Source organism: Myxine glutinosa, chromosome 13 (assembly GCF_964187855.1).
Source record: "Myxine glutinosa chromosome 13, kmMyxGlut1.1, whole genome shotgun sequence".
NCBI classification, from domain to species: Eukaryota; Metazoa; Chordata; class Myxini; order Myxiniformes; family Myxinidae; genus Myxine; species Myxine glutinosa.
In genome coordinates this window covers 48,207,249-48,222,445 of record NC_136273.1, presented here as the reverse complement: position 1 = coordinate 48,222,445, position 15,197 = coordinate 48,207,249, and the positions used below count along the sequence as shown (strand labels likewise).

Below are 15,197 nucleotides of genomic sequence, written 5' to 3'. Positions count from 1 at the left end.
ACATGTGAGATGGATGGATGCAATGTGCCGGAGTGTTCTTCAAAATGCACCATAACCTTAACCTTAACCCCCCTATTCCATTCATCCTCGATGTTACTCAACTTCCTCAGCTTTGGGTTTGAAAAATGGTCCAAACGGATGATGATTCTGAAGGTCATTAGATATCAGACCCATCCTTCTGCCCATCGTACACTGAATCCTGTGGTGAAGAAGTTGCTCTGAAACAACTTGTCTTCTCTTCCTGGAAAACAACACTGACCGAAGGCAATTTCAGATCATCCCACAAAGCCCGGAAGTGTGTGTCCACTCTCAAGAGAACCAAATATCAACATCTGTCCAACCACAATATTGAACTTTCAAACTTGCTTCCCTCCTCTAAAACCTGGTGGCATCTTGTTAAGTCTGTCTCTGGAGCATGCTCTCCTTCCATCCATTCCCACTTAGTACATGGTGTTGTGTCATTGTAGTGCAAAATTTGCTACACTAGTGGAACCAATGTTTTTTGGAATCCTTATACCCTAGGCAACAAGACCTGAGTTGGTTCCATTTTTTTCAATGGCGTCTTTGGCGGCCATTTTGACTTTCAAAATGGCCGCCATTTTTTGCAATTTTGTATGTATCTTTTCACATAAAACGCTTTGATTAACCATTTTTTCTGGCATTTTTGTCATTCCTTGTACAGAAAATCCACCAGAACACTTATATCCAGTTAACAGACGTTTTTTGAGAAATATCTTTGGCTAACAACTTGTTTTGAGCATAATCTAGTCGGTTGTAGCTGAAGAAGTATATGCACAAATTTTCTAGAGACGCCAAGTACAGGAAGAAATCTGGCTGCTTCAGTGAACGTGTGAAGTTAATCAGCGCCAACACTTGCCTCATGTTCATTCGTGCCCATTGATACATTGGGAATTTACTGTGGCTCCTGTCAAAATCACTCAGCTGCTTTTCCAAGTTTAGATGTTCAATCTCCATTAGAAGTTGGTGATGGGCTTCCTGAATGCCTACCTCTTTCTTGTTTGCTTCTATCAAGTTATCCACACAGGCAGATAGAGCTTCGACAACTGCAGGCTTCTCTTTCAGAAATTATGAAAGCCAGAGATCAAAGAATACCTCTAATGTGAGCTCATGAGCTTGAACAGCACGATTGTGGTGATTCCCATTGAGTATCTGATTTACTGTCACAGTGCTGTACAGATCCTTGCTCCAAGCTTCATCAAGCCCGCTGTGCTCAACAGTCCTCCCAAGGCACCTTAGTGCACACAAGACAGTGTGGAAACCACCAGGGCATACCATCCATTTCCCAGCATATTGGTCATGAAGATATTCTAACTTTAGGGCCCTCTTGTAAAGATCCATGTCAAATGTAACTAAGATCGTTCCAGTGTTTTCTGGACACACAACACTATTGAGGTAGAAAGCTTCTCAAGAACTGTCACCAGTGTTGTCCACTCATGAGCTGGTGCCTTAATGATAGGCATTGTGTGATCTTGATCAAGGTTGGGTGTCTTGTTCTCTTCTGGAGTGCACACACGAGAATTGTATGCTGACCAAACTGGTATACCGTCTGATGTCTCTTCATGGTGCCTCTGTGACTACCGTGAAAGTAGCCATGCAAAGTCTTGCTGTGTTGCATTAACAACTTTATCTTGATACTGACCAAGTTGAAAGTTTTCATAGCGTGGACTTCTACTTGGCTTGGGGTTACCAGTAATTGTACAGTCAGACATTTCAGTCACAGTTGGCAGGATGTTCTCAAGTTTTGTTGAGGTGTTGTCATGCAGCTTCAGTGGTTCAGCTACAGTCTCGTATTCTGATACATCTGGGGGAACTCGTTGATAGACAGCAAGAGCAGTCCCATGGAATGTGTTCCGTCCATCAGCTGTGTCTACCTTGGCATCTATGTTATCAGCTGAGCATCTGATTGGCAGATTTTTAACAGTCCTGGAGGCACGTAAACGCCATTGAATTCATTCATATTCTCTTGGACTGTGGTGGCAATCTTTGAAGTGATCTCCTTTACAAGTTGATATTAAACACCAACGCCACTCTGGTACAACATGTCTATGTCTCTGCGACTGCGGTGTGCATGATGGCTATGGAGTGAAAGTCCAACCCCTAATGGCGTTTCAGTTGTGAACCTGAAGGTTGAAGTTGAGGACTTTGGCTGATATTGCACCTGCCGATCAGATTTGAACTCCTGGATGATGTGCTGTCCAATAAGTGCACATGTTCCATTTATCTTTTCATTGCGTGATTGTGTTTTGGTGGTGGCTGCTCCCTGGATGATCCATCTTATCATACAGAACAGTTGTTCCGGTATTCCAACTTCAATACTGTCCTTTAGCGACCCCTCAAATTTCCAAGGATGTTGCCTCACCTGTGTTATTGCATTTCTTATAATCTTTCCACTTTGAAAGAGAATTTTGAACTTTGCTTGCATATCCTTTTGTTCAGCAGAAGCTGCCCGAATAGCTGGAGCACCAGCATCACTGGAATGAACTGTTGATCGTTTTCCAGATATGCCTGTGATTTCGACATTATCCAGGTTGTTCTTCAGTTTCTGGTTTAAGTATAGGCTCTTGTTGGGATCAAAACCAGGAACGTTGTGGTTCTGGAAGATATCTTTATACAGAAGGTGCACATCAGGCATGGGGATGAACTCTCCTTCATCAATCCTTTGCTGTATGATGCTTGTAAACTCTACTTCAGCTGCTATGGAATTCAGGTTCTCTTCCTGTTTGGCTTCAAAGGACAACTCACCACCCTTACGATGTGGACGTTGAACATATTTTTCCCAGTTACGAGTGTAACAAAGGTGATGGTACACAATATCTCTAGCAAGTAAATCACCAGAAGTTATCACATCACCTAGGTTTACCTGCCAAGTCTTGTTTCCACTCTTATTGACAATATCTGTGAAATGCGAGCCTCTACTATAACTAGTACAAGGATGGAGAACCTCATTAGTATCTTTCTGGCAAAAGAAACATTTATCTCTGAAGAATGAGTCACTTTTGCTTTGAGATCTTGTAACTGTTGACACAGTTGTTGCTGAAGTTGACGGTGCTGCTCGGTTTTGAGGATTCGATGGTCGTCCCCTCTTGCGGTTCGTCAGATTTGAAATATTCTTTGATTCACAAGATTTACTAAAGTTCACTTCATCACGTTTGATATGAGCACGATTTGTCACTGCCTTGTAACATTGCTTGTGCCATGTAGCCTTTTTTTTCTTTAAGTACTACTGAAGAAACATCACATAGTCTCTTACTAGCTGACGCATAGCTTAAGTTGCCAAGTTGCACTCTTTTGTGTAAGCTGCTAAGAAATGTTTCATATGAAGCACATTTGAAATTGGCATGAGCAACGTCAACCAAAGGTTCAGGAGTTCTCTCTTGGCAGAATACACAAAGTTCGTAATTTGTGCATTGCTTCTTAGAAGGCGGCTCTTCAAACGATGACATTATGCGGCGGTGAAGCTGAAATCCAACTTGTCTATGAATACCTGTAAGATAAAAAGAATAAAGCAAATGTTCATATTTCTTTCATTATTGTAATTATAGTTATCTATGTGTAGTTTAAGACTGTAGAAATTAGAATACATACAAAATTGCAAAAAACGGCGCCCATTTTGAAATTCAAAATGGCCGCCGAAGACGCCATTGAAAAAAATGGAACCAACTCAGGTCTTGTTGCCAAGGGTATATAGATGCAAAAAAACATTTGTTCCACTAGTGTAGCAAATTTTGCACTTACATATAATAATTCTACATAACACCATGTACTAACTCTTCAAGTGGCACCACAGCCACTCGTTAAAAGGCATAATCTTCAATTCTGTGTTTTCTTACAAATATTGCACTCACAATCCCTCACTCTCTGTACCCACCCTATCTAGTTGTTCCCAACTATTCCTGCACTCTATAATTGGCACCTGAGAAGGTGGAGAAGTTTCTGGCAACTCTAGACTCTGACTCTGCAACTGTTCCGCACAGCATCTGCTCACGTGTCCTAGACACTTGCTCTGCTGCTCTTGCACATCCTCTTTCTGCCCTTTTCAACCAGTCATTTTCCCTAGGTCATCTTCCATCTGCTTGGAAATCTGCCAACATCAGACCTATCAGCTTACTTCCAATCATCAGCAAGGTCATGGAATTCATCATCGCAGTTGGTATGAAGTCCTTCCTTTTCTCCAACAACTTCATCTCAGATAACCAATTTGGTTTCAGACTATGTCACTCCACCTTGGACATTGGGGCTTCCACTCTCCCAACAATGGATGGAGACCGTCAATGTCAGACATGAAATCCGGGCCGTCTCACTGGACATATCTCATGCTTTTGACAGTCTGGCATCCTGTCTTACTCTGCAAACTCTCTATCTATGGAAACCAAGGCCAACTCCACGCTTGGGTTACTGACTTTCTCTACTCTCGAAGCCAACATGTGGTTCTCAATGGAATATTTTCTTCTTCTCTCCTTGACAAGGCTGGAGTGCCTGCCCCAAGGCAGTGCTCTGGGTCCAGTCCTGTTACTAATCTTCATCAACGATCTCTTTGGAAAATCCCCTTTATTTGCTGATGACTCCAACCTCTGCATTGAGACCCTCATCCTTCGGACAGGCAGGCTGCAGCCTCTTCTCTCTCTCCTGATCTTGACAAAATCACAAGCTGGTCAAACAGTTGGAATATGTCTTTCAATCCTGACAAACCTCACACTCTCACTATCTCTCTCCGAAAGGACTTCCTGGCAACCTCCCACTCCACCCCCATCTACTTTCTTAACAATCCTTTTTAAGAAGTACAATCATTCAAATGCTGGGGTCTCCATATCAGCGCTTATCTTTCTTGGGCAAACCGCATTTCAAAGTTGGCCTCCAATGTCAGCCAAAGCCTGGGCATCCTCCGTCATACAAAGTCCTTTCTTGGCACACCTGAACTCCTGTCCACTTATAATACCTTCCTTCACAGCTTGGTGGAGTACTGCTCTCCACTTTTGTCTGGGGGAGCCTCACACCTTCCCATGATGAAGCTGACCCTTTGGGCCTATAATTTTGCCATCACAGACAGGTTGGTGGTCTCTCTATCTTCTCCTTCCTTCTTCATGGTTTTGTTCCCTCTACCCTCGTGATTTGTTCCCCTACCCTACTTAACCCCCCTCTTCTACCAGGTTTATTCAGGGTACACTTCTCCACCATAAACCCCCTTCTGGAGAAACTCTAAAAATCCAGAATCACTGATCACCTCCACCTCGTTTGTTAATCTTTTTCCCCACCTGTGAAACCAACTTCTACATTCTCTTCAATCTCATTCTTCCCTCCAGATCTTCAAGACAGCTGGTCACCACCATCTCAGATCACCCCCCATCCAAAACCATGATTTTTGTACCCCATTAACGGTCGACAAGTCAACCTCTTTCCAACTAACCAGTATTTTTCTTCCTGACAGTTTACTTCTGTATCCATCTTGTCCACCCTCTGCGTCCTCAACTACCCCATCAATCCTCCCTTCTCCCCTTATTCACCCAAGTCTCCCCCTATTTTTTCCTTCAACCATGCTGCTGGTGTTTTCCCTTCTTTATGCTGTTCATTTTGTTCTGTTGCATCCTGATCCATTCTGTGTTCCAGCACTTCCATGAGCCTTAACTTAGTATAAAAAATATTATAATAATACAATCCCATTATATCTGATATTTATATTGGATGTTTTTGGTTTCCTTGTGCCTTTCCTCTCACAGGAATTTCCATGCCCATCCCTCTCAAGGGCTTCCTCCATCCAGCAAGTGTTTTCGCCGAGCACGTATGTGTCATTCGTGTTGAATCGTTTGCTCACTTTATCGTGTTTGGATCACTTTCTGCCTTCTTCGTCCCACTGGCTATAATGCTGGTCGCCTTCTGCCTCACGACGCGTCTCCTGCGGCACAAGGCATTGCACTGTGATGCCGGACGACAACCGACTTCCTCGGCTTTTAGGTCTCGTAGAAGGCAACACCGTTACTGCCACCACCGTATACAACTGGGCTTCCTGCGCCGAAACCTCTGGCGGCGAAGGCGCCAGGCGGCTCCATGGAGGACACTTGCTGATCATCGGAGAAGCCGGTGGCATCGTCCCATCGCCTCTATTCCACCACCGTTACCATTCCTATCCAAACTACCATCACCACCGCAGCTGCCTCCTCAGGCATGCTCACTGCAGAGACCATGGGGTAGTGGGCTACGCAGGCAGACAATGGCGAGCATCAGTAATGAGCAGAGGGCGACCAAGGTTCTAGGTATAGTTTTCGCCCTCTTTGTTGTCATGTGGTGCCCCTTCTTCATCACAAACATCCTCTCTGTGCTCTGCCGGGATTCCTGCCATCCGGATGTTTTGGCCGTCCTTCTCAACATATTTGTCTGGGTGGGTTACGTATCCTCGGGTGTCAACCCACTAGTCTATACGCTTTTCAACCGTGTTTTCCGTCGAGCGTTCTGTCGCTTCATCGGGTGTGACTTCCGGCGACAGGTGCTAGCACCAGGTGTCGAGGCAGCTTGGATTTCGAACGCTGGCCTTCGTGCCTCACCAACCGGTCTCAATGGCGAGCGAATGATCCCCCCACCTTCCCCCGTGCTCTCAATTGAAATAGCCTCCCCCACCATTACTTGTAGAGCACGGAATCAGACATCTGGAGGAGGAAACATTCCTATGGAACTATAAAAACATTTGTCCTTTAATTTATCACCTTCAGTTGGATTCTACGGAATAGCCAATCAAGGTGTCCCATCATTCGAGGCTCGATGGCCTGGACTTTGTAAGTGCTTTGAAACGATGCCAAGCCCATTTTCCTGATTGAATTTCAGAATATATTGTCAGCATTATTTGAACAGAAAACATTTGGCACTGATTTTTATGTTTACTTTTTGGATGAACCTGTGATCAACTGCGCAGTATGGACACCGGAAGGATGCCTGCTTCATCCACGGTGCCAGATCCTTGCCTCATTGGCTGGTGCTCCATGCGTCTTGAATGGCCTACGTAATGATGTTTAACGAGATCTTGATAGTTGTTTTATTTTGGCCAACGTCTCATTCCCAAGGGTAGTCGCACAACATTTAAATACCAGAAATGGAGTCGGCATGGTATCCAGGCTTCAAGTTCATTAATATCAGGATTTAAAATTGGGATTTTTACAGTCGAACTATTGTCCAATATTGGACATGTCTCTCCAATCCAACTCTTTGTAAATGGTGGATTAAAGAAAAATTCAGCCACAGAGGAGTTATTGCCAAGGAGGTCCAGAAATAAGGATTGAATATGAATGATCGTTTTAAGGCCATTTTCTCCGCTAGAGCGGGGGTTAGCCTTGCGGGCCCCATGACAATCATGGTTCCCTGTTTGAGGCAATGTTTTTATGGCCGGATGCCCTTCCTGACGCCAACCCTTGGTCACGCTCTTACGATGCGCAGGGATATGGTGTACCTATTCTAAACGGCGTACGTAAAACGTACACACCAGGATCATTCATCCCAGCAAACTGGTACTCAATTTGCCAACCTCGGAAGGATGACAGGCTGAGTCAACCCCCCTGGTGTTAATTCAGCGATCGACCGGGATTCGAACCCAGGATACTAGGATCCCAAGCCAGCACCCTATCTGCTAAGCCAACACCAGGGTTAGCAATAAGGATTGTAGGCCAGAAATAGTTTCCAATATGCCCTTATATTTACATATTATGAATGCACAGGGAAAATTGAGAACAGGAAGGGAAGAGTGTAGTTGGGGATGAGAGAGGACGTAAAGAGGGTTGGAGGCAAAGGAGGTTGGAAAGAAAAGGAATAAAGTGGAAGAGAAGGGAAACTGAATATTTGGGGCATCTTTGAGGAAGGAGAAAATTACGAGGTGGTGGTGGCCGATCCTCGTGGGTGAGGTTAAAATTTTCATTTTTATAAAGTTGCCCTGTTTGGGGAGCAGGGAAGAGGTGGTTGAGAGAGGAGAATATTTAAATGTTTGCATATTTAGTGTCGAGATGGTTTATGTTTTGTCACCGGGTGAAGAGAGACTGCAAGACATGTAAACCTGCGGCAAATTGCACGTATCATGGGACTAGTTGAGTTCAGTCTGTGCCAAGACAAACTGCTGTCGCAGAATTTAGTGCCATTTCAGAGGCATCTGTGGGAAGGAATACTACGGACACACAAGAAACAATATGGGTGGAGGTAATTGGACAGTCCCTTGCAGAAGAGCAGGTGGAGTGAATGATAGAGATACATCTGCAGAAGGCCGAATGATACAGACGCAAAGGAGGTGGTAGAGGGAATGATACAGACCCACCAGAGGAGCAGGTTGAGGGGGTGACAGGCCCAAAGGAGGAGGTAGAGGGAATGATACAGACCCACCAGAGGAGCAGGTTGAGGGGGTGACACAGGCCCAAAGGAGGAGGTAGAGGGAATGATACAGACCCACCAGAGGAGCAGGTTGAGGGGGTGACACAGGCCCAAAGGAAGAGGTAGAGGGAATGATACAAACCCACCAGAGGAGCACGTTGAGGGGGTGACACAGGCCCAAAGGAGGAGGTAGAGGGAATGATACAGACCCACCAGAGGAGCAGGTTGAGGGGGTGACACACTGACACAGGCCCAATGGAGGAGGTAGAGGGAATGATACAGACCCACCAGAGGAGCAGGTTGAGGGGGTGACACAGGCCCAAAGGAGGAGGTAGAGGGAATGATACAGACCCACCAGAGGAGCAGGTTGAGGGGGTGACACAGGCCCAACGGAGGAGGTAGAGGGAATGATAGAGACCCAAGCAAGTGCTTGCCGACATTCCTTCGCCATTAATTAGCACTCTTGCTGCAGATATCTCTTACTGTGGCTTTAAATATAAATCAATCGTCGAGAAAAAACAATGGAATTTTAAGCATCGTCACAATCCAGGAATACCAAATGGAATGCACAGCCTTCGAATGTCATCGTTGTACAAATATGCTCTACTTCGGAAAGTTTGTTACTACCCTGCACAGTGCTGCAGGTCTCAAAAGTGTAATGTTTTCGTTGCACAGATTATTGCAAACATTGTGCATTTTCTTTCCTCAAACTAAGGCTTTGTTATACCAAGAAAGCAGAATTCCCTTCTAAAAATCCTTTCACATCTATAACCGGTCATTACAGCTGTTATTTTTTATGAACCCAATAAAAATGACAAAAGGTGTCCTGCCGCAGACACGACGAGAGCTTGCCCTTGGGATTTTTTCAGCAAGGATTTCCGAAGGGCTTCCCAAGGAGTTGGATGTTAATGTTTCACAAAGGTTCATCTGGAAAGGACCCCCCAGCATGGACCGTGGCCAAGAAAAGCGTTTTGCCGCAGCACCGCTCGGCTAGAGCTGTTAGGCAGCCACTAAATCATCGATAACTAGTCGCTCTCCACAAACCATAAAGCACTAACACTTAACACCTTCCTTCGCCCATTCCAGTGCATACAGTCATGCTGCTACTTAACTATTTCTTCCATAATACCATGCACGCACCACCATCAGCTGCACACTGGGCTCTGACCTCTTGCGCGAACTTTTCACCACCAAGTTGTACCAATGGTGTGCACCTCGTCGCAACCACTTACTGTTGAAGTGCCTCCGTTTGAAAACCCACACGTCGTGTCGCTGCGGCAGATATAGACGAGAAATGCTCATAATTACGTGTCGGTGCTCAAACCTACGCATGTGTTTGATCGGGGAAAAAACGAGTGTTTAACGCCCACATTGCGGACCAAATATCTAGCTTGACGTCCCTTCTCAAGGATGGCTCCATGCTGCATCCCCTGTAGCCTCCCATTAGGGTTAAGGACCAGGTTGAATCATGTGATTCCAAGGTAGTGAGGAGTTTCGATAGACACACCAAGGCACCCGTCCTGGCATGTGATGCACCTTGCGCATCACATTCACAAGGTCAGATTGGCAGCCACATACCTCCTGGCTTAGACATGGCAGCATACCACATGGACGTAAACGGAGCTACCTGGTTGTATAGTGTAGTTGCTTTGTCGAGCTTTTCTTGCAGTCATTTCATCACTGCCAGCCCAGGCCCTCTCACCAACCTTTTTGACATGTGACGCTGGTAATTGTTCAAATTTATTTTGTCCTTCCTAGATCCCACAGACATGTACATCGTGCAAGATGGCTTTAAACGAGAGTCTAGAAAATGAAATAAACATTTCATCATGTGTTGATAGGCTACTGCTGGTGGAATCCACTCCACCTGTCGATTAGCACAAACTAAATAATTACGATCATCGATTACACGTCCTTACCTTTGATCCTGTAAATACCAGAGCTTTCAAATCCAGCCATGCAGGACATTTGGAAAATAATATCCATTTGGAAAACGTATATGACGCATACAGAAATATTATTGATTCATAGACATTCTCTTCTTCTTACATCATGTAATTACGGGGTCAGCGCCCAAGGGCATGGAAGGTTAGTCTAAGTCATTCACGAAATGGCAGAATGGGCATGACATTCAATACGGGACTTTGGAGATGATGCAATCCTTCCCCAGGATGCTGTGCCCATGTGCAGAAACCCATAGCAACAGCGCCCATCGGGGCATACTTATGTATAATGGGTGTGAGGTATAAGGACTGTTCAGTAAAATGGCCCACAAAGCATCTAAAATGAGTCGAAAATATTTGGTAAATCACCTGAGAGGAAGGGGTGTACCTCTGCACAAAGGAAGAGTTCGAGAACTTTCTCAGCTCACGGACAGAGCTGAGATCTTTCAGCTGTCCAGACTGCAGATTCCCGAAAAAATGTGGACATGCGTGTGCTACCCAAAGGCTCGGCCACTGCTGCAAGTGAGTGGACATTGAACCTTGCGGGAGGGCCTCCTGTGAACAGGGCAGGCTTGGCGATTTATTTAATGGACGTCTGCAATTGGAAAGGCGATGCCGTGTGCCATTACTAACAACCTAATAGTTACCAACCCTACAACTCCGTCTTCACGACGTGAAAATACACACAACTTGTGCCAGCTCTATTCACGTGGGAGTCGATGTACCAGGCAGACTTGGCTGAGGGAGACCGTATCTGGTTTGGGTGCTTCTTAACACCGATGGTGCGGTCACATCCTGGGCATGTGAATGCACAGGGTAAGTTTTAAATCAAGTTTTAAAATGATATTTGATATTAATCATGTTGGAGAGGGGGGAGGATGGTGGAAGTGAGAGCTGTGAGGATTGTTATATAGATGTTTGTTTCTGGGATCACAAGATGAATTATACTAGAATTTTTTCATGTATTGGTAAAAGGAGAAGTGTGTGTGTGTATGTATGATATGAGCGTGTGCACGTATTTGTGTGCGCGTGGATGTGTTTGCATGTGTGTTTGTGTGTGTGTGTGTGTGTGTGTGTGTGTGTGTGTGTGTGTGTGTGTGTGTGTGTGTATATGTGTGTGTTAATCTATTGTTACTTTGTAAAGCGAAAAGTTATCGATACATTCAAGTTTAAAAATGAAGAAGGGTCATAGGCTCTATAGGACTATGATCGGCCTCTATGCTCTGTATGTCTGTATGATCGGATGTGCATTTTAAGACTCAATCAACACGTCTTCGATCATGAATTACTTTTTGAACAACTCAAGCAAAGGAAACGAGGTAATGCCTGTTTCGTTCGGAGTGATGATACACCGCCCAAAGAAAATGCGTTTCGTAGCTACAGTGTGTGTGTGTGTGTATGTGTGTGTGTGTGTGTGTGTGTGTGTGTGTGTGTGTGTGTGTGTGTGTGTGTGTGTGTGTGTGTGTGTGTGTGTGTGTGACTGCTGCCACTCACTTGTATTAACAGGGCATGGTGGGAACTCAACACTGCACGTCCACAGATATTTGTCGTACTAATATTTCCACGAGTTCGATTTGCATCCAGAAACACAACTATAGTTAACCATTTTGTAATTGTCACTATTTAGTCCAAGTACTGAAAAATATGTTTTTAAAGACTATTTGACTTACAGTTATAGCTCGAGCAACGGCAGGTAAAAAGTTCACCATCTAGTGGAAGTGAGTCACTGAAAGTGCACGCACGGCGCATGCGTGAAAAGCGTTGAACCAAGATTGAACTGTTTGGCCTGACCCGTCTGGCCACTCTGCCATAAAGCCCGGATTGGTGGAGTGTTGCAGTGATGGTTGTCCTTCTGGAAGTTTCTCCCATCTCCACACAGGATCTCTGGAGCTCAGCCAGAGTGACCATCGGGTTCTTGGTCACCTCTCTTACCAAGACCTTCTCCCCCGATTGCTCAGTTTGGCCGGGCGGCCAGCTCTAGGAAGAGTCCTGGTTGTTCCAAACTTCTTACATTTAAGAATTATGGAGGCCATTGTGCTCTTGGAAACCTTCAATGCAACAGAGATTTTTTTGTAGGCTTCCCCAGATCTGTGCCTCGACACAATCCTGTCTCTGAGCTCTGCAGGCAGTTCCGTCGACCTCATGGCTTGGTTTTTGCTCTGATATGCATTGTCAGCTGTGAGACCTTATATAGACAGGTGCGTGCCTTTCCAAATCATGTCCAATCAATTGAATTTACCACAGGTGGACTCCAATCAAGGTGTAGAAACATCTCTAAGATGATCAAGAGAAATGGGAGGCACCTGAGCTAAATTTCAAGTGTCATAGCAAAGGGTATGAATACTTATGTAAATGTGATATTTCAGTTTTTTCTTTTTAATAAATCTGCAAAACTTTCTAAAATCCTGTTTTCTCTTTGTCATTATGGGGTATTGAGTGTAGATTGATGAGGGAAAAAATGAATTTAAACGATTTCAGCATAAGGCTGCAACGTAACAAAATGTGGAAAAGTGAAGGGGTCTGAATACTTTCTGAAAGCACTGTATCACATTTAAACTCTTTGGTACGACTCAAACCGGTCTAATCCGGATGGGTATTTTTTAGAAGACACCATTTCCTTACTGGATGGCTTCTGGCTCCTTTTGGTAGCTCATCTGCTCTTTGCCAGGTGTTGTTTTTAGTCCTGGCCGGGTGTCACAGTCACCATCCCGACCCGCAAACCCAGTGAGGCATCTCAACCACAAAGTTTTGTCATAAGTCGTCCACAACTTTTTGAAATATCATGATAAATATCGTTTTTGCCCATAATCACTCAATGGTGAAGAATCACTTTAAAATGATTTTAAAACTACAGTTTCTGGTTCCGGATATTCACCAAAATCGAATCGATTTCACCTTTGTCACACACCCAAGGTGTCGACCAGGTTTTGTCCAAATCCGTCGATAACATTTTGAGTTATCCTGCTCACAGACAGACAGACAAGCATCGGTGAAAATCATAACCCCCATCCACATTCGGTGGCGGAGGTAACCGATCACACCTGATAACAAAATCCGAGACAGGATGAACCGTTGCGATTAAAGAATTTCTCATTCTCTTTCCTTTGACACAGAATGAAGGTTCGAATTGAGCTTCCCACGTGTACAAAACGTCTCGATTAACCAATTGCAAGCCGCAATACACGTCTTCGCAGGTATCCATCTGCGGAAGAGATGTCATTTTCCCGCCAAGGTTCTGTGATCATTTTTCTGAAAAAAAAAAGAAATTTGAAAAACATCCAAAGGATTTCAATTTGAAAGATACAAAATATCCTCCTGAGTGAGGGTTTTACAGGTATAACGTTCTCACTGGTTTCTTTACAGGCGAATCTGTCATCAAGGTGCAAAACAACCTTTTGTGAAACGAGGAAGAAATGAAATGTTGGATGAGATCGAAGAGTTTCCAATCCGTGTAATGTGCTGTCGTCTGATGATAAAACACCTGGAAAAGAAAGAAACACACGGGACGCCTGGGGTCAAAAGATCATATTCAAATGAGATTAAATCAGAGGTAACATATATATAACCAAGGTGTCTGGTTATTTGTGTGAATACTCATCGTTACCTGCATTCCCGACAATCCCTCATGATTACCTGCACATCATATACCCTTCATCGTTACCTGCATTCCCCACAACCCCTCATCATTACCTGCATCCAATACCCCTCATCGTTACCTGCATCCAATACCCCTCATCGTTACCTGCATCCAATACCCCTCATGATTACCTGCACATCCTACCCTTCATCGTTAACTGCATTCCCCACCCCTCATTGTTACCTGCATTCCCCACCCCTCATTGTCACCTGAATCCCTTACCCCACATCGTCACCTGAATCCCTTACCCCTCAACGTCACCTGAATCCCTTACCCCTCATCGTTACCTGCATTCCCCACCCCTCATTGTTACCTGCATCCAATAGCACTCATCGTCACCTGAATCCCTTACACCTCATCGTTACCTGAATCCCTTTCCCCTCATCGTTACCTGCATTCCCCACCCCTCATTGTTACCTGCATCCAATACTCCTCATCGTCACCTGAATCCCTTACCCCTCAACGTCACCTGAATCCCTTACCCCTCATCGTTACCTGCATTCCCCACCCCTCATTGTTACCTGCATCCCATACCCCTCATCGTCACCTGAATCCCTTACCCCTCATCGTCACCTGAATCCCTTACCCCTCATCGTTACCTGCATCCAATACCCCTCATCGTCACCTGCATCCAATACCCCTCATCGTCACCTGCATCCAATACCCCTCATCGTCACCTGAATCCCTTACCCCTCATCGTTACCTGCATTCCCCACCCCTCATCGTCACCTGCATCCAATACCCCTCATCATCACCTGAATCCCTTACCCCTCATCGTTACCTGCATTCCCCACCCCTCATTGTTACCTGCATCCAATACCCCTCATCGTCACCTGAATCCCTTACCCCTCAACGTCACCTGAATCCCTTACCCCTCATCGTTACCTGCATTCCCCACCCCTCATTGTTACCTGCATCCAATACCCCTCATCGTCACCTGAATCCCTTACCCCTCATCGTTACCTGCATTCCCCACCCCTCATCGTCACCTGAATCCCTTACCCCTCATCGTCACCTGAATCCCTTAACCCTCATCGTTACCTGCATCCCTTACCCCTCATCGTTACCTACATCCAATACCCCTCATCGTTACCTGCATCCCCTCCCCACATCGTTATCCGCATTACCTCCCCCTCATCGTTACCTGCATCTCCTCCCCCTCATCGTTACCTGCATCCCCGAATCCTCATCGTTATCTGCATAGTCTCCCCTCATCGTTACCTGCATCCCCTCCGCCTCATCGTTACCTGCGTCTCCGA

General features: G+C 45.2%; 1 protein-coding gene across 1 annotated transcript in view; it reads left to right on the top strand.

The window, feature by feature from the left end:
- Window positions 1-6,691, top strand: part of LOC137438356 (5-hydroxytryptamine receptor 2A-like) — a 61,790-nt gene extending 55,099 nt beyond the window's left edge. Inside the window, exons 3-4 of the mRNA XM_068133472.1 lie at window positions 5,736-5,949; window positions 6,142-6,691. Of these exons, the coding sequence (XP_067989573.1) occupies window positions 5,736-5,949; window positions 6,142-6,691 (764 nt within the window). The remainder of the gene's footprint in view (window positions 1-5,735; window positions 5,950-6,141) is intronic.
- Window positions 6,692-15,197: the final 8,506 nt, after the last annotated feature.